Consider the following 23,332-nt stretch of genomic DNA (forward strand, 5'->3'; position numbering starts at 1 on the left):
TCCTGTTGGCGCTCCCTCCCTAGATGTTCTCAGCCACCTCTGAACTGACCTGGCAGGAAGCTCCACACCAGCTCTCCTCTCCTGGGCCTCCCCACCCCCACGTCTTCCTCCTCCGTGCGGCTGCATTTGGTGTGCAGCCAATTTCTAACCCAATCTCTCTCCTGTCGCCAACCGGCCTTCATTTCTGAGCTCAGTTACAGCTCGAGCTGGGGATTCTGTGTCCTGACTCAGAGTCGGCCCCTGTCAGAGGCTCCGGTTGCCACTGTAGATGCGGAGTTCGGATGTAAGGCTCACTGCAGCCTTGCATCCCAGACACGGCCAAACCATATGGAACTCACCTGCTAGAGCCACCCTCCAACATCCCCCAGTGCAAGCCAACAGCCTGTCTCCAACTGCGCCTGCTCACGTGGCAGCCTGTGTGACCGGCTCTACACACAAATCTGATTATGTCCCCCGATGCCAAAGCCCCTTAATGGTCCAGAGGCCACTAATGGCTTCCCAGAGCTTAAGCTGTAAGGGCTCCACCCTGGATGTGGCCTGTGTACCAGGCCTGGTTGTCTGGCCTTTAGCCAGAGACACAAGCACCTTGCTAGTAGGCTCCTGGGGCCTGTTACTACACGGAGGCACATGGGTCTGTGAAGTCCTAGAGCTGTGACTCCCACGTAAGTGAGGCTGGTGCCCCTTGGTTTCGGGCTCAAGGAGGGCAGGCCAGACAAGAGGCCTGGGGTGGGGCTGGGGAACTGGCCCTGCGGCGTCCAGAACTGGCTCTGCAGGATGAGGGCAGGTTGTCCACACGCCACATCCCCTGACTACTCCACCTCCTGTCCCAGCCAATCAGTGCAGAGATCCAGGCAGCTCTAAGCTAGCATGCCCTGGGGCACCTGGGCAGGCGGCAGGAAGGTTGAGACAGTGATGTACAAAGAGGGGTTGTATTAGAGGGGGAGTCATGGGGGAGAGACCATGGAGGGGAAAGTGTGGAGGCTTCAGTCTTCCTTTAGGCTCCCGAACACAGCAGCCGGCACACTCTGCTGTTCCAGTCGGACTTCTGTGGGGGAAAGTAAGGTCAAGGTGGGGGTGGGATGGGGAGGCCCATCTGCTTTAACCCTGGCCCTGGGGCTGGCCACTGACCATTGGGTTCCAGGTCCATCTCGTCCTCGTCCTCGTCCTCGCCCAGCTGGATTTCCTCAGGGTTGGCCTGCTGAGCCAGCTCTGCCAATTCCTCCCTGGAGGCATCACTCCTGGGGTTTGGAGAGGGAAGGTGGTGGCTGTCAGCTGCTTCAGTGGACCCCTCCTGCCTCCAGCAGCTTCTCTGGAACACCCCTTTCCTAAGAAGGACTGGTCACCCCCCTCCTGCCCTCACCTCACAAAGAAGATCTTGCTCTGGGCCCTGGGGGGCTGGTCCCGCTCTGCCTCAGCCGCTAGCTGTTCTGCTCTCTGTTCCAGCAGCTTCATGTCATCCATGCCGCTCTGCCCAGGAGCCAGGTCAGACACTGGGGGTGCGGGGCAGGCGGGGAGGGAAGGTCAGTGTCAGATCACAGGCCCTCTCCAAGGCACATTAGACCAGCCCCAGCCATTCTCAGGATTGGTTCCAAATGCTGGCAGAGCTAGGAGGCCTAGGCCAGGCGCTGAGTGCTCCGGGACAGGGCAGACACACTATTCCGCGTGGCCTAGCCATCATAGGAAGGGAAGGCTACAGCAGCTCACCTGTGCCCGTGGCACTGCCCGACACCTTGAGCATCTGCGAAGCCATGAAGTTGACCTGAGTGTTGTACGTGGCCTGCACACTCCGCCGTATCCTCAGCATCTCCCTGATGGTGTCCTCGTTGCCGTGCCGGACCTCAAAGTCCTTCCACGTTTGCCAGAATGCCCCAGTTGTCTGTGGTGGGATGCGGCACATCAGTGAGCCAGGTGCTTGGTACAGCATCCCCACTGCCCACCCTCCCCGCTGCGACACTGGGCACACCCTACCCGGGGATCACAGATCTGGGAGCAGAAGCTGTAGATAGCCCGGGCGCGGTCGATCTCGCCAAGCTTGCACTCCATGTCTGCAAACCTCAGGCACATCTCACGGGCATGCTCATCAGACAGCACCTGGCACCACGGGGCAGGGGGAGCAGGGTTAAGGGAAAGGGGTCCCAGTACCTGGCTTCAGGACAGCCTTCTGCCACCCATCCCATGCAGGCAGGCTTTCTGGGATCCTCCTGCCTGCATGGACCCCAACCCCATACCAGGTCACTGGTGGTGGGTACCTCAATGGCCTTCTGGTAGATGCCGCGAGTGTGGGTGACACCGTAGATCTCAGCAGCCCGCTTGATGTAGATGTTAAACATGTCGTACTGCTGGGCTGGCTCCACTGCCCTGGTAGCACGGTCATACACAGCCATGGCATGGCGGGCAAGGCCCCACTCCTCCTCCAGCTGTGCGTAAAGCAGGTATAAAGCTGCCCATGATACAAGGGTCTAGTTAGCAGTGCAGAGCTCAACCGTGCTGCTCATCCCCATGTCCCAGGACAGCCCGCAGCCTCCTCACTCTTGGCATATTTTGGTGGGCAGCCATCTAGTGCCTGCTCAAAGAGATCCCGTGCACGCTCCAGCTTGCGGCCCCCATAGCGGGAGATGAATTTGGTCAGGTAGGTGCTCCAGATGTCGGAAACATTGGGCCACTTGAACAGCGAGATGCCACGCTCATATGCCTGTTTCCAAAGAAGCCACGGGTTAGCATCCAGACGCCTTGGCTCATGTCTCCATGAGCTTGCCCAGGGTCCCTTCTTTGCCCAGCCCTCCATCATGGCACATGTAAGTATGTCAGTCACTGGTTCCCTCTGCCAACAACAAGGACCTAAGGCAGGGGGAACAGGGACTTTCTGCAGTCTGATACCTCATGGACGAGGTCGCTACAGACACAGGCACCCGAGTCCTGGGAACACACTCGTACTCCTGGACAGAAGGACTAGGAACATATGGACAGACGCAACCTCCCTACCTGTGTATCTGCCTATGGCCACCACAAACACAGAAATACCCACGGCCACACTGACTGACCCACACCCCATCACCTGAACAGAAACCAAGGGGAGCTGCACATACGGCTCCCACACTTGCTCCATTTCACCCAAGGACTTGGAGGACACAGGAACTGGCTATGGGAGAAGTACCCGTCTTCCACAGCATTCGCCTGCGGAGGCCCTCATGTCCAGTGCCTGACCATGCAAGCACTTATTTTGGAAACGAGGAAAAGGACTTAAAATGACCTGGTTAGTGTAGGCCCAACCAGACACAACTGGTGGCTTTACAAGAGATCAAAGTGGAGACGTTGCACAGTGGTACGAGCTTTCTCCTGCTTTGAATGCCCAAAAGTTCTGGTTCCACGTTTACCACTGCCAAAGGAAAAGCCATTTCCCCGTGACAGTCACTGCTGTCAGCATAACAAGATCTAGGACAACCTAAGGCAGACTTCAGCTATGTCTGCGAAGGGTCATCTTTCTCACATTACTACAGCAGAGAGGCCATCTTAAATGGGGGTGGGCACCATCTCGTGGGCCGGGATCCTAGACTACCTAAAAAGGAGAAAATGAGCCAGTCCCCACACTCACCCTCCCGTGCTCCCCGTCCCCACACTCACCCTCCTGTGCTCCCAGTCCCCACACTCACCCTCCTGTGCTCCCAGTCCCCCACTCATCCCTCTTGTGCCCCCCGTCCCCCACTCACCCTCCTGTGCTCCCGTCCCCCACTCACCCTCCTGTGCTCCCAGTCCCCACTCTCATCCTCCTGTGCTCCCCGTCCCCACACTCATCCTCCTGTGCTCCCAGTCCCCACACTCACCCTCCTGTGCTCCCCGTCCCCACACTCACCCTCCTGTGCTCCCAGTCCCCACACTCACCCTCCTGTGCTCCCCGTCCCCACACTCACCCTCCTGTGCTCCCAGTCCCCACACTCACCCTCCTGTGCTCCCCGTCCCCACACTCATCCTCCTGTGCTCCCAGTCCCCACACTCATCCTCCTGTGCTCCCAGTCCCCACACTCATCCTCCTGTGCTCCCAGTCCCCACACTCATCCTCCTGTGCTCCCAGTCCCCACACTCACCCTCCTGTGCTCCCAGTCCCCCCCTCATCCTCCTGTGCTCCCAGTCCCCCCTCACCCTCCTGTGCTCCCAGTCCCCACACTCACCCCTCCTGTGCTCCCCGTTCCCCCACTCATCCTCCTGTGCTCCCCGTCCCCCACTCATCCTCCTGTGCTCCCCAGTCCCCACTCATCCTCCTGCTCCCAGTCCCCAAACTCATCCTCCCTGTGCTCCCAGTCCCCACACTCACCCTCCTGTGCTCCCCGTCCCCACACTCATCCTCCTGTGCTCCCAGTCCCCCACTCACCCCTCCTGTGCTCCCAGTCCCCCACTCATCCTCCTGTGCTCCCAGTCCCCCACTCATCCTCCTGTGCTCCCAGTCCCCACACTCACCCTCCTGTGCTCCCAGTCCCCACACTCATCCTCCTGTGCTCCCAGTCCCCACACTCATCCTCCTGTGCTCCCAGTCCCCACACTCAGTCCCCACACTCATCCTCCTGTGCTCCCAGTCCCCACACTCACCCTCCTGTGCTCCCAGTCCCCACACTCACCCTCCTGTGCTCCCAGTCCCCACACTCACCCTCCTGTGCTCCCAGTCCCCACACTCACCCTCCTGTGCTCCCAGTCCCCACACTCACCCTCCTGTGCTCCCAGTCCCCACACTCACCCTCCTGTGCTCCCAGTCCCCACACTCACCCTCCTGTGCTCCCAATCCCCCCCCCCTCCCTCCTCTGCACCCAGTCCCACCCCCCATCCTCCTGTGCTCCCAGTCCCCACACTCATCCTCCTGTGCCCCCGTCCCCCCCTCATCCTCCTGTGCTCCCAGTCCCCCACTCACCCCTCCTGTGCTCCCGCCCCCCCTCATCCTCCCTGTGCTCCCAGTCCCCACACTCATCCTCCTGTGCTCCCAGTCCCCCCTCATCCTCCTGTGCTCCCCAGTCCCCCACTCCACCCTCCTGTGCTCCCAGTCCCCACCTCATCCTCCTGTGCTCCCAGTCCCCACACTCATCCTCCTGTGCTCCCCGTCCCCACACCCATCCTCCTATGCTCCCCGTCCCCACCCTCTTCCTCCTGTGCTCCCCGTCCCCACGCTCATCCTCCGTGTGCTCTCCTGTTCCCCACACTCATCCTCCCGCTCCCACACTCATCCTCCTGTGCTCCCAGTCCCCACACTCATCCTCCTGTGCTCCCAGTCCCCACACTCATCCTCCTGTGCTCCCAGTCCCCACACTCACCCTCCTGTGCTCCCAGTCCCCACACTCATCCTCCTGTGCTCCCAGTCCCCACACTCATCCTCCTGTCCCCGTCCCCACACTCATCCTCCTGTGCTCCCAGTCCCCACACTCATCCTCCTGCTCCCAGTCCCCACCTCACCCTCCTGTGCTCCCCAGTCCCCACCTCACCCTCCTGTGCTCCCCAGTCCCCACACTCACCCTCCTGTGCTCCCGGCCCCCACACTCACCCTCCTGTGCTCCCAGTCCCCACTCACCCCTCCTGTGCTCCCAGTCCCCCACTCATCCTCCCTGTGCTCCCCTGTTCCCCACCTCACCCCTCCTGTGCTCCCCGTTCCCCACACTCACCCTCCTGTGCTCCCCGTTCCCCCCCTCACCCTCCTGTGCTCCCCCGTCCCCACACTCATCCTCCTGTGCTCCCAGTCCCCCACTCACCCTCCTGTGCTCCCCGCCCCCCCACTCACCCCCCCGTGTGCCCTCTCCCCCCACACACCCCCTCCTGCGCCCCGGTCCCCCCCCCCACCCCCCCGGTGCCCCCGGTCCCCACACTCACCCTCCTGTGCTCCCAGTCCCCACCTCACCCTCCCGTGCTCCCAGTCCCCACACTCACCTCCTGTGCCCCAGTCCCCACACTCCCACCCTCCTGTGCTCCCGTTCCCCACTCACCCTCCTGTGCTCCCCCCGTTCCCCCACACTCACCCTCCTGTGCTCCCCGTCCCCACACTCATCCTCCTGTGCTCCCCGTCCCCACACTCATCCTCCTGTGCTCCCCGTCCCCCACACTCATCCTCCTGTCCCCAGTCCCCCCTCACCCTCCTGTGCCCCCCCGTCCCCACACTCACCCTCCTGTGCTCCCCGTCCCCACACTCACCCTCCTGTGCTCCCCGTCCCCACACTCCTCCTCCTGTGCTCCCCGTCCCCCCACTCCCCTCCTTGCTCCCCGTCCCACACTCATCCTCCCGTGCTCCCAGTCCCCCACTCACCCTCCTGTGCTCCCAGTCCCCACACTCACCCTCCTGTGCCCCCGCCCCCACACTCACCCTCCTGTGCCCCTGTTCCCCACTCACCCTCCTGTGCTCCCCGTTCCCCACACTCCCCCTCCTGGGCTCCCATTCCCCACACTCACCCTCCTGTGCTCCCAGTCCCCACACTCATCCTCCTGTGCTCCCAGTCCCCACCTCACCCCTCCTGTGCCCCAGTCCCCCACTCACCCCTCCAGTGCTCCCAGTCCCCACACTCATCCTCCTGTGCTCCCAGTCCCCACACTCATCCTCCCTGTGCTCCCCCGTCCCCCCACCCACCCCTCCTGTGCTCCCAGTCCCCACACTCACCCTCCTGTGCTCCCCGTTCCCCACACTCACCCTCCTGTGCTCCCCGTTCCCCACACTCACCCTCCTGTGCTCCCCGTTCCCCCCTCACCCTCCTGTGCTCCCCGTTCCCCACCTCACCCCTCCTGTGCTCCCAGTCCCCCCCTCACCCTCCAGTGCTCCCCAGTCCCCACACTCACCCTCCCGTGCTCCCAGTCCCCCCCTCATCCTCCTGTGCTCCCCGTTCCCCACCCTCACCCTCCTGTGCTCCCCGTTCCCCACACTCACCCTCCTGTGCTCCCAGTCCCCACACTCACCCTCCTGTGCTCCCAGTCCCCACACTCACCCTCCTGTGCTCCCAGTCCCCACACTCATCCTCCTGTGCTCCCAGTCCCCACACTCATCCTCCTGTGCTCCCAGTCCCCACACTCATCCTCCTGTGCTCCCCGTCCCCACACTCATCCTCCTGTGCTCCCAGTCCCCACACTCACCCTCCTGTGCTCCCCGTCCCCACACTCACCCTCCTGTGCTCCCCGTCCCCACACTCAACCTCCTGTGCTCCCAGTCCCCACCCTCATCCTCCTGTCCCCACACTCCTCCTGTGCTCCCCCCACACTCCTCCTCCTGTGCTCCCAGTCCCCACACACTCATCCTCCTGTGCTCCCAGTCCCCACACTCACCCTCCTGTGCTCCCCGTTCCCCACACTCACCCTCCTGTGCTCCCCGTTCCCCCACCCCCCCCCCCCTGTGCTCCCCGTCCCCACCTCATCCTCCTGTGCTCCCCGTTCCCCACACCTCATCCTCCCTGTCCCCCCTGCCCCACACTCACCCTCCTGTGCCCTGTCCCCACACCCATCCTCCTGTGCTCCCAGTCCCCACCTCACCCTCCTGTGCTCCCCGTCCCCACACTCCTCCTCCCGTGCTCCCAGTCCCCCACTCACCCCTGTCTCTTATACACCTCCTGTGCTCCCCGTCCCCACACTCACCCTCCTGTGCTCCCAGTCCCCACACTCACCCTCCCGTGCTCCCAGTCCCCACACTCACCCTCCTGTGCCCCCAGTCCCCACACTCACCCTCCCGTGCTCCCAGTCCCCCCTCACCCTCCTGTGCTCCCAGTCCCCACCTCACCCTCCTGTGCTCCCCAGTCCCCACACTCATCCTCCTGTGCTCCCAGTCCCCACACTCACCCTCCTGTGCTCCCAGTCCCCACACTCACCCTCCTGTGCTCCCAGTCCCCACACTCACCCTCCTGTGCTCCCAGTCCCCACACTCACCCTCCTGTGCTCCCAGTCCCCACACTCATCCTCCTGTGCTCCCACACTCACCCTCCTGCGCTCCTCGTGCCACCCCTCAACCTCCTGTGCTGCCCGTTCCCCCACACATCCTCCTGTGCTCCCAGTCCCCCCACTCATCCTCCTGTGCTCCCAGTCCCCACACTCACCCTCCCGTGCTCCCAGTCCCCACACTCACCCTCCTGTCCCCGTCCCCACACTCACCCTCCTGTGCTCCCAGTCCCCACACTCACCCTCCCGTTCTCCCAGTCCCCACACTCACCCTCCTGTGCTCCCCGTCCCCACACTCACCCTCCTGTGCTCCCAGTCCCCCCCTCACCCTCCTGTGCTCACAGTTCCCACACTCATCCTCCCTGTGCTCCCAGTCCCCCACTCATCCTCCCTGCTCCCAGTCCCCACACTCACCCTCCCTGTGCTCCACGCCCCTCACCTCATCCTCCTGTGCTCCCGTCCCCACCTCATCCTCCTGTGCTCCCAGTTCCCACACTCATCCTCCTGTGCTCCCAGTCCCCACACTCACCCTCCTGTGCTCCCATCCCCACACTCACCCTCCTGTGCTCCCAGTCCCACACTCACTCCCATCCTCTCCTGTGCTCCCAGCTGCAGACGCAGCGCAGAGGCCACAGATTGATCCTGTTGCCATGCCAGGCCCACCACAGTGGACGATGTCCTCTGTGAGCCAGAATAAACTCTTCTCCCTTAACCGCTCTTGTCAGACATTTGGATCCAACAAGGAGAGTAACTATACAAGTCTCCACCCTGTGGTCCCCATGTATCTAAACACCATGTACAGACAGTGACAGTGAGAGGACACTGAGACAAGTGGACACCTGCAGACCATGGAGGAAGTGCCTTACTGTACCCTGGCCTTGAGCACCCTTAGGGCTTGCCTCACCTTGAAGCTCTCCTCAAAGTACTTGTGCTCCTCCAGAAACATGGCATAGTTAATGACAATCTGTGGTGTGGCTATGCGCAGGTCCAGGATTCGGTCATACACTGCCTTGGTTGACTGTAGGAACAAACAAGTCAGGCTGAGAACCAGCTCCCCTCACCCTGCCTGTGGGCTGAGAACCCATTCCCCTCACCCCTGCCTGTGGGCTGAGAACCAGCTCCCCTCACCCCTGCCTGTGGGCTGAGAACCAGCTCCCCTCACCCCTGCCTGTGAACTGAGAACCAGCTCCCCTCACCCCTGCCTGTGGGCTGAGAACCAGCTCCCCTCACCCCTGCCTGTGGGCTGAGAACCAGCTCCCCTCACCCCTGCCTGTGGGCTGAGAACCAGCTCCCCTCACCCCTGCCTGTGGGCTGAGAACCAGCTCCCCTCACTCCTGCCCGTGGCAGCTGACCTGGAAAGTGCCCAGGCTTTCCTCCAGGTCGGCAAGCATGGACCACACCTTCAGCGACTTGTATACACGGTTCTGCACAGGCTCTGAACCATCGAAGTACTCAGCCCGGCGGGCAGGCAAAGCTGTCGCTTTCTGTGGAAAGACAGTGACAGAGACACTGAGGGGCTGTCCTGGGCCCCATTTCACAGCCCTGGCCGGTCTTCACAAACTTACCCGAAGCAGCTTTAAGGCCTCATCGTAATTCTCATGCCGGAGCTCCAGCTCCCCGCACTGGCACCACACACTTGCCAGGTCGTCCACCTGCTTGAAGTTCACCTTGGTGGCCTTCTCTAGGATGACACGAGCCTGTGGCAATGGCAGAGACGAGGTGAGGCCCTGCCGCTTGGCCCCCCAGTCCCCTGGTGAAATGCGATGTGCACATGGCACACTCACATCATCCAGCTGTCCGTTGTCTTCGTAAAACTTGGCAAATGCAACCCACAGGGTGTGGGGCTTGCCCGTGGCTTTGAAGGGGTCTACTGTCTGCACGGCCTCTGTGTAGGTGTTGATAATCTAGAGCAGGAAGGTCACACAGTGAGGGCAGGGCAGGCATGGCAACTCTACGGGGCGGGGGAGGGTGGGTTGGGGACATCACACACCTCCCGAGGGCGGCCCTGATGCAGGGCTACACGCTTGTGCCACTCGTGGACGTGGTGTGGGTTCTGGCGCAGAAGGACGCTGTTGAGAAGCAGGGGCCGCCGGCTTATGAGCTGCTCAAAGCGGGCCAGGCGCAGCTCCAGATCCACATCATCTAGGAGTCAAATATGTTCATGAAGCCAGGGAGACTGGAGGTGATGGCATTGTCTACTTCTGTCCTAAACTTCCTTCCCTCCAAGCCCAGTGTTGTAGACCTAAAGAGCCACCATGGACCTAGCACCTGCCCTCCTGCCATGACTGTATGCAATTAAGACTACTCTAGGATATCTAGGCCCCAGTGCCCATCCCGCCTCTCTCCTTGACACCAGGGGCTAGGAACTCAACCCTCTCCTCCCAAGCCCACAGTCCACACTGCACGCACCCTCCTCCTCGCGCCCCAGTTCAGAGGCAGTCTCCATCTTCGCTGCAATCATGCTCTCCTCGAATTGGGCATAGCTGTCGAACACCTGGGTGAAGTCCCGCACAGTCATCACAGTGCGGATGGCTTCCTCATACACGTCCCGAGCCTGTGGGGTGCAGATATGGTGTGAGGAGAAGTACAGAGGAGAGGCACGAGAGCCCACCCACACACCCACTGCCAGCACCCATGGGCTGACCCATGGCCTGCACTGCCTGCCAGCCTGAAGCACCGCATCAGGAGTCAAGTGAGACACCTCCGTCAGAACTGCCCCCCCCCCCGAGAGGGAACAGGTGGGCAGCAAGACCCAGCTCCCCCCACTGAACCCTGAGCTCGGCCTGCTGTGAAGCCATTTCTCCCTAATTCCAACTTCCCGTTCTGGAGGGAGAGGGAGGCTCCGAAGGCTCAGAAGGTAAATGAAACGCAAGAGTCCCAAGCCCCTCCCCGAGTTACATAAACTGTAACAACTGCTGAACAGGGGGCTCTCCAACCAACCCCTAAGGCCCAGCCTGTCAGGAAGGAGGGTCCAAGGACGCAGCTTTTGTGACCTGTCTCCCAGCTGCGGAGGGTTTTCACTGGGGCAGCTACTCTGAGTCATCCGTGTTCCTCTAATTAGCCCTCACCTGTGTTCATGTACGGAAGCCCAATAAGTTCACAGGTTGCTATGTGCACACATTTAGAAAATGAAATAAGTCACCTATCTGTGAAGAGACATCTGTTCCTGTCTCACCCGAGAATGTCACATAACACAGCCTGTCTCCTCCAACGGCTGCCTGACCCCTTCACGAGCTTGTGTTCTCTAGACTCTTTCCATCCCTATCTCACTATCCCATGTCTTCAGCAGGCACTAGGTCAACGGGCTCTGTGAGCACTGCTGTCTCTCACCTCGCCCAGCCCAAGCACTGCAAATCCCAGTCCCCTGACATCAGTCACTCCAGGCCTCCTCCCCAGTTTCCGTAGACCATAGTAGCCCCGGTTTAGTCCTATAGAGATTCTCAGAGTCCCATCCAACCCCTATTCCCAGCATGTTTCTAGACAGCAAGATGGAAGGACAGACAGTCAATACAATCTGAGGGGAATTTTTTCACATCAGGCACCTGGTGCGTACCCTGCCTATGTTCCTGCACCAGTTCCTTACAGGTAAGAAGTGGCACATCCTCATTTTGCAAACAGGGACATTTGGGGACATCTGCGAGGGCAGTCTGGTGGAGATTCTGTCACTCACTGAGTGCTAGAGCTGATCCAGCTGATCGGACTGGGAAGGTGGCTGTCCTCTTCCTGTCCTCACTGCCCCACGTACAGCTCTCCCAAAGCTGCATGCTACGGCACTGAGTCAGTGGAAAAGGACCACCTTCCCCGAATGGAGAAGCTTGGTTTGGGTTACGGGTAAGTGAGCGGCTGCACTCCTTCAAACAAGCTCTCAAACAGGACGCTCAAGCCAGCAACGTCCCAGGCTACACAGCAGGATAGGATGTGAGAGGACCAGACAGAGTCAGCCTGTCCTGAAGGTTCCCGTCTACAGGGCTACTGTGCCCGTCATCACTACTTGGGTGGCAAATGTGTGCGTGTGTGATGTGTCACACACAGCGTATCTGTGCTTCTGTCCTGCCCGTGCACTCTGTGTGTCCTCCTGAGACCCACCTTACAGCTGAGGTCTAGGCACCCACGTACCTTTTCAAAGTGGCCACTGCGGATATAGTAGTCTGCCAGGGAGCACCATAGCTTGCCCAGCTGGTCGGTGAAGCGGGTGAGCCCACCACGGATTATGGCATCCACATTGAGAGACTGTACCTTATCTGGATTCTGGGAGATAAGGTCACACAGCTCGTGCCACAGCTGCAGGATACAGGGTATGGGGGACATCTCAGTCTTGGTCCAAGAGGGAAGATACCTCTCACCCACCCGGTCTCCATTTCTGGGGAACCCACCTGGTAGTTGGATTTACCAGCCTTGGACACAAAGCGCTCGTCATTCACCACCGTGGCCAGGCGCTGTGCAGCCTCGTCTAGCCGGTCACTGGACTTGAGGTACTCGATGTACTCCTCAGCACTCTCAGGACTCAGCTGGAGAACACCCACCCCACTCAAGGTGACGGGAGATGCAGGACATACAGTCTCTCTTCTAAGTTGCTATAGTCACCGCCCCCGCATCCCCCACACACAGCCAGCCCCGCTAACCCAGCCTCAGTGCTATGGTGGTCCAACCTGAAGCCAATACTCCAGCCTTGAGCCTCATTGGTCTGGCCTTGGTTCCTTTGGGTCAGTCTTGATACCATGTGCCTCACGTGGCTACAGAATTATGATGGTTAGTGTTAACTGTCAACTTGAAAGACTCTAGAATCACTTCTGAGATGAACTTAGCGTATGTGTAGGAGAGATTATCTAGATTCTGTTAATCTACATGAGGAGACTGTTAATTATGAATGGAACCATTTCCTGGGCAGTCTTCTGTGTAAAGACGCGTGTGTGAATAGCTGTTTATTGAGCATGGAGTCACAGCTGTTTCAAACTTCTATTGCCTTCTCTTCTAGACGACTGTACCCCTAAACTGTGAGCCGACATAAGCCCGCTCCCTCAGACTGTCTCAGGGACTTTGTTACAGCAAGAAGAAGAGAAACCAAGCCAGCAATCTAGTCTGGACCTTCAGTCTCGGTCCTGAGTGGTCCACCCTTGGCCCTTCCTTTAGCCTTGTCACCTCCCCAACCCCAACACTGTCCAATGCAAGTTCTAGGCAGTCCAACTCAGACACTGATGGTCAGGGAAGGACCTGCTTCTGTCACAAACTGCCACCCAAGCAGCACCATGCTAAGAGATTTCCCATAACCGACATCACTGGCGTGAACACACAATGCTCTGCCTGCAATTCCCGCCTCTTACTATGGCTGTGGTTTTATTCTATTTCACATAGTTAGGTCTAGACTGAAATCCTGTGCAGGACATCTTATGCATGGTGTCCCTAGCTCTCATCTCTATGCCCACTGACACATGGATATAAGCTAAAAGCTAACTACCTGAAAACTGGAGATAATAAATTACCCAGCTTGGGAGTTAGCTCAGGGTTTAAAGCATTTGCCTTGCAAGCATGGGGACTGGAGTTTGGATCCATTGAACTCACATAAACACTGAGTAACTGTGGCAGCACTGGAAAAGGGGATCTGTGGGGCTAGCTAGAACTGGCTAAATCTAGTCTGGGTTCCCTAAAAGATCTTGCCTCAATAAACAGAGTAATCAAGGAAGACTCCCAGTGTCAACTTTGGACTTCCACATACACGAGTGCACAGGCGCCTGCGCGCGCACACGCACTCACGCACACACACATGCACGCGCATGCACACACAGACACGCACACACACACAGAAAGAGACCATGACTAAACTGTACATGTTCACTGGAGCCTCTTCCTCAGCCTATTCATCGCACGCAGGCCCTTATCCAATGAGCTGGGCTTGGAAGCCAACCCAGAACTGGTGCTCACCTTGAGGAAGCGACGGTAGCCTCGCACAGCAGTCTCAGGCAGCGGGTGAGAGCGCAGGAAACGCAGATACAGGGGCCAGATTCGAGAGTGCTGGGTGATGGGCAGTGCCCTGAGGGCGCGGTCAAAGGTGCGGCGGGTGTGTGTGACTCGGCCCTGGTCCATGAGGAACTGGCAATAGTCTAACCACAGGCGTGGCATCTGAAATAATGAGGGGTGATAGGTCTGGGCCACAGGCTCCGTGGCTTCCTTCCGCTTCATATCTAGGGCACAAGGGCAGCAGGGAGGCCACGACCTGCCACCCAGGCTCTGTGACCAGGCTCTGTAAAGAAGCCCAGGAGACTCCTTAGTTCCCCAAGCCCATGGAACACTTTGGTTTTGTTGGAGCACTGTGAGGAAGGGGTGGATGCCTGCTTACACCTCACTGGGGAAACAGTTCCCAGGAGTGCGCTCGCTCGCCCGCACACCCCTCTCCAGATCCCCACCTTGTGCATGAACACGAAGGCCCTCTCATGGCAGTTGTTGACATCTTCATAGGCAGGGTCAGTCACACAGCGATGTTTCACCTGCGCCCGGCGTGCCTTCAGATAGCGGTACCAGAGTTTGTAGCTAATGAGCAGGAAAGACAGACAAGATGGGTTATGGAACCCCAGAGCCCCGTCTTTGTCCCAGAGGCAACCGTGGTGAAAAGGGGGACTGAGGAAGGGCAAGAGATCTCGCAGGGAAGGAAAAGACTCGGACATGAGGGAAGGTGTGACCGCTCAGGGGCTGTGCTTCAGTAGAGGAGTACACAGCGTTCCCCTGGGCCGCACTGGCACTTGTGCTGTGACTGGAGGTGGAGGGACGGCAGCTGGTGAGCAGGGTAGCACAGGGAGGGGAGGGCCATTCGTACCTGCAGGGAAGCAGTTTGAGTGCCCGCTCGTACAACTGATTGAGTCGGGGTTTGGGGGCCCCCTGTTTGAACTCGATGTAGCGGAGCCAGCATTTGACAGAGAACTGGTTCCTCATGATTTCTTCCTCATAGGGAAGGTCTTCTTCCTCCTGCCAGGGCCAGGGGAGGGGAGAAGAGGAGCAGCCTGTCTTAGTCTCAGTGGAGTCAGACCCCACACTGGGGCTCCTCAGAAATCCCATGCCCTTTCAAAGGCAGTGGTGCAAGCCTACACTCCTGCCACTTAGAGACAAAAAGGACTCAAAGAATAAAACAGATGGGAGGGAGGTTGGTAAGATGCCCAGTGGGTAGCAGCGCCTGCCACAGAGACTGAGGGCCCGAGTTTACGGTAGGAGAGAATCAACTCCTTAAGTTGTCCTCCACTTTCCACATGCACATGGTGGCAGGCACACGACTTAACTCTTACACTTATTAAAATTAAAAACAAACAAACAAATAGAAGTAGAAAGATGGCTCAGTCGGTATGCACAAGCGTGGTCACCTGAGTTCAGATCTCTGACACTCACGAAAATGCCAGGCAGAGCAGAATGTATCTGTAAATCCCAATGCTGGGCAAATAGAAACAGGTAGATCCCTAGAGCTCATTGGCTGGCCAGTGGGCCTCAAGTTCACTGGGAAGGCTTTGTCTCAAAGTAAGATGGGGAGCGACTGAAAATCAGCGGATGTCTATTTCCCCTCAAACACACACAAGCCATGCACTTACACACACACTCTACCTAAACAAAACAGGGCTGGAGACATGGCTCAGCAGTTAAGCATGTGTACTGCTCTTGCAGGGGACTTGAACTCAGTTCCCTGCACTCATGCCAGGCAGCTCGTAACTACCTCTAACTCCAGACTCTGGCCTGTGTAGATTCTCGTGCACATACTTACACAAAGACGTACACATAAACATGATTTTAAAAATACATCTTTAACAAGCAAACAGACGCAACACAACAAGGTCCCAGGCATATGATTCCTCCCTATGCTCGCTATGCCTTTGGAGGACAAAAACAAAACAAAACAAAAAAAAAAAAACAAAAAAAAAAAACCCAAAACAAAACAACAACAAAAAAAACCCCAAAAACCAAAACAAAACCCTTTCACACAGGCTGCCGAAGAACACCAGGAAACACAGATATTTACATTATGACTCATAACAGTAGCAAAATTACAGTTATGAAGTAGCAATGAAAAGGACTTTATGGTTGGGGTCACCCCACATGAGGAACTGTGTTGAAGGGTGTCGCATTAGGAAGGGTGAGAACTACTGTGCTACAGTGTTAGTTCAGACCTTCGACCCTCAGCACCCAACCGCCCACACAGACCTCTTAGTGGCTAATGAGACCTCCGCCCAGATATCAGTTTTGCCCAGTAAATCCCACTCCCTGGCCCCAATTCTCACCCTCTAAAAAGTCTTTGACAATTTCAAACATACATACAGGGAGTATGGAATATTTTCACCATCCATTATTCTCTACTATGCCCTCCCACAATCCCTAGACTCTCACAACAAGAGAGCACAGGTCCAGGTCCCAGGTCACTGCCATAAACAGCCAGTTAGGTCCAGGGATAACACACTTCTTCCCAGACATCAGGTTTTTGATCTCTCTTGCTTACACCATCCCCACCAGACCTATCTTCATACCAGGCTCACATAATAACATTTTAAAATTTTGTTTTGTTGTACTTGGGTCTCACTATTTGCTCCAGCTGCCCTGGAATTCACTATGTATATTCACACTGGCCTTGAATTCACAGAGATCCACCTGCTTCTGTCTCCCGAGTTCTGGGATCAAAAACATTCACTACCACACCCAACCTGAAGTTTTAAAGTTTTTATTTTTTTTTCCAGCCTCCTCTCAGGAGACAGATATGTAATATCCATGAGTTGGTGGGCAGTCTAATCTCCAGCAAGTTCCACGCCAGCCAGGGCCACATACTGAGATACTATCTCAAACAAAGACTATTTTTTTCTGTGTGTACACATCTGTGCTGGAGCAGGGCTTTAATCCCAGTGCTCAGGATGAGGCAGGCAGATCTCTGAGTTCCAGGCCAGCTTGGTTTACAGAGTCCAAGGCCAGCCAGGGCTACACAGAGAAACCCTGTCTTGAAAACAAAGCATTCATGTATGCACACACAGGAGCAGATGCAGTTGGAGGCCAGAAGTCCTCCTCAATTGCTTTGTGCTTTAGGGTCTCTCACTGGCATTGCATGTAGGGTTCTGAACTGAGGTCCCATGCTTGTAAAGCAAGCACTTTAATTAACTGAACCACCTCCTCCAACCAAGGTGACTAGGTAACTAAGTCTTTACTTTAAGTCACCTACATCGTCAAACTTCTGGCCCCTCAGGATCTCACTAGTCTGTACTTGTGCTCAGCTCTGCCTCAGAACTTGCAGGCTAAAGGGTGTGTGTGTGTGTGTTGTGTGTGTGTGTGTATGTATGTTCACTTGACCGCACGCACAGATACTGATCAATCACAGAGTGCTTGCCTAGCATACACAAGACCCTTGGTTAAATCCTGGTAACTCAAAAACATACAGGAGGGTTATGGCCTTAACTCTTAACTCTACGAACGTGGCTTAAACATGAAACCTCTATTTCAGCCACCGTTATTTTCACATTTTTAGGTGAAATCCCAGTGGCTATCCACACCACTAGTCTTTTCTTCATACTTCAAGGTTCTTGTAGCCCCAGACATCAACCTGTTATCTAGAATCCAGAACTCTAATCTGGTCACTGTGCCTATCAAAATCCATGTCGTTTCACTATTCCATTCCCCTACTGGCCTCACTTCTTTCGGCCCGAGATGTCAAAACCTTAACCTCAACAGCAGCTCCTCACTCAAGCCAAGAAGGATCCGGTTCTTTATTTCCGGCCTGATTAGTGTTTTGACATGTTGCCCCATAAGGGCCTAGTCTGGTCTGGGGCCTAGTCCCCTCCCTCCAAGAGCCAGACTCCAATCCTATAAGGGATCCAGCTTCGGATCTTCCCTCGGGAACCACCCTTCACCTCGCTGCAGACTTACAAAAACAAGATCCGGCCGCTCGGGACGCGGAACTCGCGCCATCACCACCATCTTCCTGGCTCTCCAGGTACAGATGAGAGTCGTGCTCTAGTGACGTCACTCACAGAATGACCGCCCTCTCCGAGACAGACCCGTTTTTTATTGGCTGCACCTCACTTTGACAGCACGGCCTGCTCTGTTGAATTTTGTATAGTTAAGGTTGTGACCGGAAGTCACTGGGCGCCGAAAGATGACGTCAGCAGCGCGGGTTATTGACCACTCAGCTTCAGTGTCTGCCCTTGAGAAGCACCAATGAAATTTTGTGATGCTGGAGAGTCGTCTTTGGGCGGAAATAGCTTCGTAAAACCGAAGAGCGACATGGGGGTGAAGCTGGAGGTGTTTCGGGTCAGTGAGCTTTGGGGGTTGGACATCTGGACCCAGGATCTTTCAGAAATTGAAAATAGATCTTGGAAGTGAAAGAAACGCAGAGGGGGTGGGCGTCCTACAGAGAAAATGTCTGAGACTTGTATTGGAACCCCAGCAGAAGGAGCACTAGATGTGGGGGCTTAGAATGAAGAGTCTGGGTTTGGTCTGAGGAAGCATCTCAGACTTGGGTGAGCTGAAGAGGGTGTTTCAAGGAAAGGAGGCTTCGGATCCAGAGTGGGATTTCCAGAAGGAGAGCCTAGGGTTCATAATGGAACTCAGATAGGCAGATTCCTAGATGTAAGAGAATATATTTGAAAAATGAGGCCCCTCTGTGTGAAATGCTACGGGCGGGTATCAGATTGGGAGGTAATAACGTCTCAAGGATATGTCTTTGTAGTAGGAGTCCTTGGACTGTTTGTCTCGCTCTTCCTTTCCTCTCTTCTCCCCCTTTGTGCACGTGTGTGTGTGTGTGTGTGTGTGTGTGTGTGTATGGGTGCGCGCGTGCGCGAGCGCGAGCGCGTGGGAGGCTTGAACAGAACTACTACTACGAATAAAACCTGCTTGATCATGAGACTAGTCTTCAGGTTCAGGTTTCTGTTCTCCTGGTAGGATTTCTGGGGTTCCCAGAGAGCCCCTGAGGCTGAGCTCCTGACCTGTGTAGGAGGATAGATCTGTCTTTTGGGCTTCCCTGCAATCTCCCTGTGTTCCGATGGTGACTTCTGGGCTCTGCCCATACACCTCTTTTTACAGATGTCACTCTACCTCACTTTCCCCGTGGTCATGTTCTGGATCTCCAATCAGGCCGAGTGGTTCGAGGACTATGTTGTCCAGCGCAAGGTGGGTATCAAGAAAGTGTTTGCTGGATAATTCCTGGGGAAAGGAGGGTGTGAGGCCCTAACTTGCTATTGGGGTCCATTGTCTGCCTCCCATGAGCCAACCCTGTTCTGGATGTGGGGCTCCGGATTCTCCTGCCTTATGTTCTCACCTGTGACTTTGTTCCACAGAGGGAGCTGTGGCCACGAGAGAAAGAGGGCCAGGTCAGTAACCTGTTCTCCCTAAGGGACTGGGTCACTTTATCCCAAATGAAGATTTCACCCTCAGCCCTAGATAGGGAAGTGGAAGTGGAAGGAGTAGGAGTTCCAGACTAGCCTGGGACCTTGTCTCCGTAAAAGTTTCTTGCCGTTTGTGATGGCATATACCCATGATCACAGGAGAGGTAGCCGTAAATCCAGCATTCTAGCACTCAGGAGATGGATGCAGGAGGATGGGGAGGGTTCTGGCTGTTCTGTGCCACACAGTGAGCTCAAGGCTAGCCTGTAGTATATGAGACCCCATCTTAAAAAGAGGGGGAGGGCACAAATGGTTTCGTAAATGACCTTTTCCCTGAGGGATAAAGCTGAACTCACGTGTGTAGGTGGTTGTGATTGGCGTGGGGTCCCCAGTGTGAATACTGGACTCTAAAGCCAAAGGGAGGGTAACGTGAGTAAGTCCAGGCCCAGAGGCCTATACCCCTCCTTCCTTTCTATCACACCCCTCTCCCCATTCCAGCGCCAGGAGCTAGAGGAATTTAAACAGAAGATCCGGAAGCAGAGGGAAGAAAGACTTCTTCAAGCTGCCCAGCAGAGCTCCTGAGACCTTCAGTTCCTCAAGTTCCAACCCCCCCCCCGGGAAATAACACACACTGAACTCTCAGACCCCGCCCCCAGGAAATAACACACACTGAATTCTCTGTCGCTAGTGCCAAGTGTTTTATTACTTTCAGGGGCCAGCGGGAGGCCCAGGGTGGCTGGAACTCTCAGGGAGCTTGTGTCTGGGGCTGGGGGCTACTGTTCCTGCGGAAGCTGAGAGCAGCAGGGTCCTGCGGGCTGAGCAGGGGTTGAGGGCTGAGTGTCCCGGGTCGTTTCTGCATTCCATCCTGTGGATGAAGAAGGGTCAGACGGTGGGAGGGGACCACGGAAAGTGCAAGTCAGGGGCACCTCCAAACAACAGTCTTTACGTCTGCCAATCAGGGTGGTCGTGAGTACTCAGGAAACAGAGGCAGGAGGATTTTCTCGAGTTTGAAGCCACCCTGGTCTACATACTAAAACAAATGTTGGGCGCTGAGAACATAGCTCAGTCATTGCAATTCTTGCTGTTCTCGTTTGAAGATCTCATTTGGATCCTGGGAGGCCAGGTGTGGCTTCAGGCACTTGTAATCCCAGTGCTTAGGACGGAGAGTCAGGAGGGTCCCTAGGGCTTCCTACTAGGGAACCTGATCTGCCTGGTGAGTTCCAGGGCAGTGGAGGATCCCATCTCAAATAACAAGGTGATGACTCCCGAAGAACCTCTGGCTTCCACCTGCATGTGTACCTATCTGCACATGGACCTCTGAACGTGTCTGCCAGTGTACACAGACATAGGGCCGGGGCCGGGATTCAGTTAATAGGGACTGCATCAAAGTCCCGGATTCCATCCCTAACCACATAAATCACTCACAGTGGCTCGCACCTGTAATCCCAGAACCCAGGATGTACATGTTGGAAAAGTAGAAGTTTAAGGTCATCGTTGGCCAGCCAGAGCTCCATGAAACCCTGTCTCAGAAACAATAAAGCAGAACGCCCCCAAACAGAACCATGCTCTTCATTGATATATACGTGTGTACATTCATATGCCTTCCTCCCAGGGAGACTGCCTGTCTTCTCCCCGTGGCGTGGCCTCTCCCAAATATACAGATGCTGGAGCAAGAACTGTACTTTCCAGTCACAGCTCTGACACTGACGTGAGTCCTGCCTGACCTTAAGCCTGTGGCACTTTCTATCTCTATCTGGGCTCTCCCTTTTCAAAGCTCAAGACAGGTATAGAGATAGGATCCTGTCCTATCTGGCTACAGATGGAGCATAGATTTAGAGAGCTACACCAGCTACACCGGGACGTGTCTCCACGGGTTGTCTGGACATCACCTACCTTGGGACCAATAGGTTGGAAGCCAGGCAGGGAATTGACTGTTACACGCTGGTCATCCATGCGGCGGCCCTGGGTGTTGGCCAGCATATCCATGAGGTTGTCCATCTCTGGAGCAGGGCCACCCTCTGCTCAGAGCAGAGACAGGTGGGCATGAATACAGACCCCAAATGAGCTCCCTACCCCAAGCCCCAAGATCCACAAGGTACCAGAATGCCTACATTCCTGCCACATTTGCTTCTCAGACACACACACGCACACACACACACACACACACACACACACACACACACACACACACACACACGGCCCAATCATCCCCTGCTCACGGCTTTCTGGGGTCTGGCCTGGCTCAGCTTGCAAGGAACAGCGCTGTTCCTCCATCCGATCGCCCTGCACGTGGCTCAGCAGGTTGAAGAAGCCTTCCTGGTCGGGTGAACCTGCCTTGAGGACAGACGGGATTGGTTTAGTTGGGTCTGTGTCTTCTCTGTCTTCCAGCCAGCTTCCACCTGAACCAGCGCCTGCCTCCCCATCTCTGCTCTCACCATAGTCCTCACGGGTCTGCAGAGTTTCTCTAAATGAAAGCCTGAGTCTCATTCCCTGACCTGTCCCTGACTCCCCCAACCCCCTACCTCTCGGCCTGGGGCCCCTGCCTGCAGCACAATTTCATATGGTACTGCCTCTCGGGACAGTATTCCACCACTGTCCTAGATTGAGACCAGACTTGACTTGGTTTGGGGGTTGGGACACTTACCAGGGAAATGGGGCTCAGAAGTACCCCACTAAATCCTAGCACCTACTACCTCTTGGGGGACAGTACTAAGAATCTATTCATTTGCTCTGAGGAGGGGCTCTTATACCCTTCCTACCTATACCCCCTATGTGTTATGGTAACTGGGTCAGGGGACCCCAGGGACTTGCTTGCTAATTAGATGTCCTATAAATGAATTAATCTTGTCAATTACAGGTGCTGAGACTTCAAGAAGCTACTTGTGGAGTCGACCAGAACCCTCTTACCTTGTCTTGAAGGTCTGAGCCTCTTTCTCCCTTTTCTTCTTCCTGATCCATTTTGTGTTTCTCCTATACTTTTCTCCTGGTTTCTGACAGGGCCCCCACACCTGAGAGGGCCTTTTAAAAGGCCAGGAGGTGGGGGGAGGGGGAGCATCCCCAAATCCCTAGCTCATACCCCATCTGCTCCCACCATTGCTTAAGCCCCAGAAAGATGATCTCTGGGTAATTGTTGATCCACACTGATGCTGAGTTGGGTATGGGTGTAGGGGGCAGGGCAGTCTAGGTTTGGACCTCATTAGACCCAGCCATGATCACAGGACCTTGAGGACTCTCAAGTGAGAAAAAGGCAGGGCAATGTTGAAAACCAACCAACATGAGAGTAGAACCTGCAGGATGTCCCACCCAAGCCATCCCATTCCTGTCTGTGAGTTCATCCACTGTAAGGCAGGTGACATTTGTGGGAGGATAGCCAAGGAAGAAGTTGGGGTCCAGGCCTCCTCCCCTAATCCCTGCCCTCACCACAGACACACCAGCCGACCTGGCTCCTGCTACTGACCACCTGTGAGGTCTTGCAGTGCCCCTAAGGCTACCCAGAAGGAGACTCCTGGACGCTCCTGTTTACCTGCCCCTCAAATGTCAGGTCGAGTTGCCTTCAGTCTCTCATTTCTGCATGGAGCAGGAAGCCCCTGACCATTTCATGGAAGAGCTGTGGCTTTCTGACCGTGCTCTGAGAGCCTGTTCCTATCTCTCAGGAGACCAGGTAAGCTTCTTTTCCTGGGACAGAGAGGTAGTTCATAGGCTAAGAGCACTACCTGCCTTTCCAGAGTACCAGGTTTGATTCCCAGCACCACATGGCAGCTCAGAACCATCTGTAACTTCAGTTCTAAGGATTTATTGCTCTTTTCTGGCTTCTGTACAGACATACATACATACAGGTAAAACAGCCATACACATAAAATAAAACAAAATTAAAAAAACATTTAATAAATAAAGTTAAAAAGGAACTTTCCTTTCACTTGGGGCAAGTGAGGTAGGGTTTGCGTAGGTAGTGTGTGTGTGTGTGTGTGTGTGTGTGTGTGTGTGTGTGTGTGTGTGTGCACATGTGGTGTGCATGCTCATGTGAAGACCAGAGGTCGACATCAGGTGTCTTTCTGTATTATTGCTCTCCAGCTTTATCTTTGAGACATGATCTGAAAAATTAGACCTTGAGCTCCTGGGT

General features: G+C 56.0%; 3 protein-coding genes across 5 annotated transcripts; 1 reads left to right on the forward strand and 2 right to left on the reverse strand.

Annotated features, from left to right (window-relative positions):
• Positions 1-913: 913 nt before the first annotated feature.
• Xab2 (XPA binding protein 2) lies at positions 914-17,854 on the reverse strand. Its single transcript, XM_032886643.1, has 19 exons — positions 17,758-17,854; positions 14,690-14,838; positions 14,283-14,406; positions 13,801-13,998; positions 12,255-12,389; positions 11,998-12,162; positions 10,291-10,435; positions 9,872-10,023; positions 9,666-9,785; positions 9,447-9,578; positions 9,234-9,365; positions 8,786-8,899; positions 2,530-2,692; positions 2,250-2,440; positions 1,969-2,091; positions 1,705-1,876; positions 1,361-1,490; positions 1,129-1,238; positions 914-1,045 (listed from the first exon to the last, which is right to left on the reverse strand). Exons 1-19 carry the CDS (start codon positions 17,806-17,808, stop codon positions 984-986), a joined length of 2,568 nt encoding a protein of 855 aa, XP_032742534.1. The 5' UTR covers positions 17,809-17,854; the 3' UTR covers positions 914-983.
• Positions 17,855-18,032: 178 nt separating this feature from the next.
• LOC116885372 (protein PET100 homolog, mitochondrial) lies at positions 18,033-20,772 on the forward strand. 2 transcript variants are annotated; one of them, XM_032886647.1, is made up of 5 exons: positions 18,033-18,141; positions 18,913-18,999; positions 19,167-19,199; positions 19,711-19,828; positions 19,862-20,772. In XM_032886647.1, exons 1-4 carry the CDS (start codon positions 18,049-18,051, stop codon positions 19,792-19,794), a joined length of 297 nt encoding a protein of 98 aa, XP_032742538.1. In that variant the 5' UTR covers positions 18,033-18,048; the 3' UTR covers positions 19,795-19,828; positions 19,862-20,772. The 2 variants fall into 2 exon arrangements, with proteins under 2 accessions (XP_032742538.1, XP_032742537.1); XM_032886646.1 differs by having other exon boundaries at positions 19,711-20,772.
• Positions 19,894-21,956, reverse strand: Pcp2 (Purkinje cell protein 2). Of its 2 annotated transcripts, none has more exons than XM_032886645.1 (4): positions 21,857-21,956; positions 21,432-21,546; positions 21,106-21,230; positions 19,894-20,077 (listed from the first exon to the last, which is right to left on the reverse strand). In XM_032886645.1, exons 2-4 carry the CDS (start codon positions 21,484-21,486, stop codon positions 19,958-19,960), a joined length of 300 nt encoding a protein of 99 aa, XP_032742536.1. In that variant the 5' UTR covers positions 21,487-21,546; positions 21,857-21,956; the 3' UTR covers positions 19,894-19,957. The 2 variants fall into 2 exon arrangements, with proteins under 2 accessions (XP_032742536.1, XP_032742535.1); XM_032886644.1 differs by lacking the exon at positions 21,857-21,956 and adding an exon at positions 21,648-21,754.
• Positions 21,957-23,332: the final 1,376 nt, after the last annotated feature.

The sequence above is a fragment of the Rattus rattus genome, chromosome 16 (genome assembly GCF_011064425.1).
Source record: "Rattus rattus isolate New Zealand chromosome 16, Rrattus_CSIRO_v1, whole genome shotgun sequence".
In the NCBI taxonomy this organism is placed as follows: Eukaryota; Metazoa; Chordata; class Mammalia; order Rodentia; family Muridae; genus Rattus; species Rattus rattus.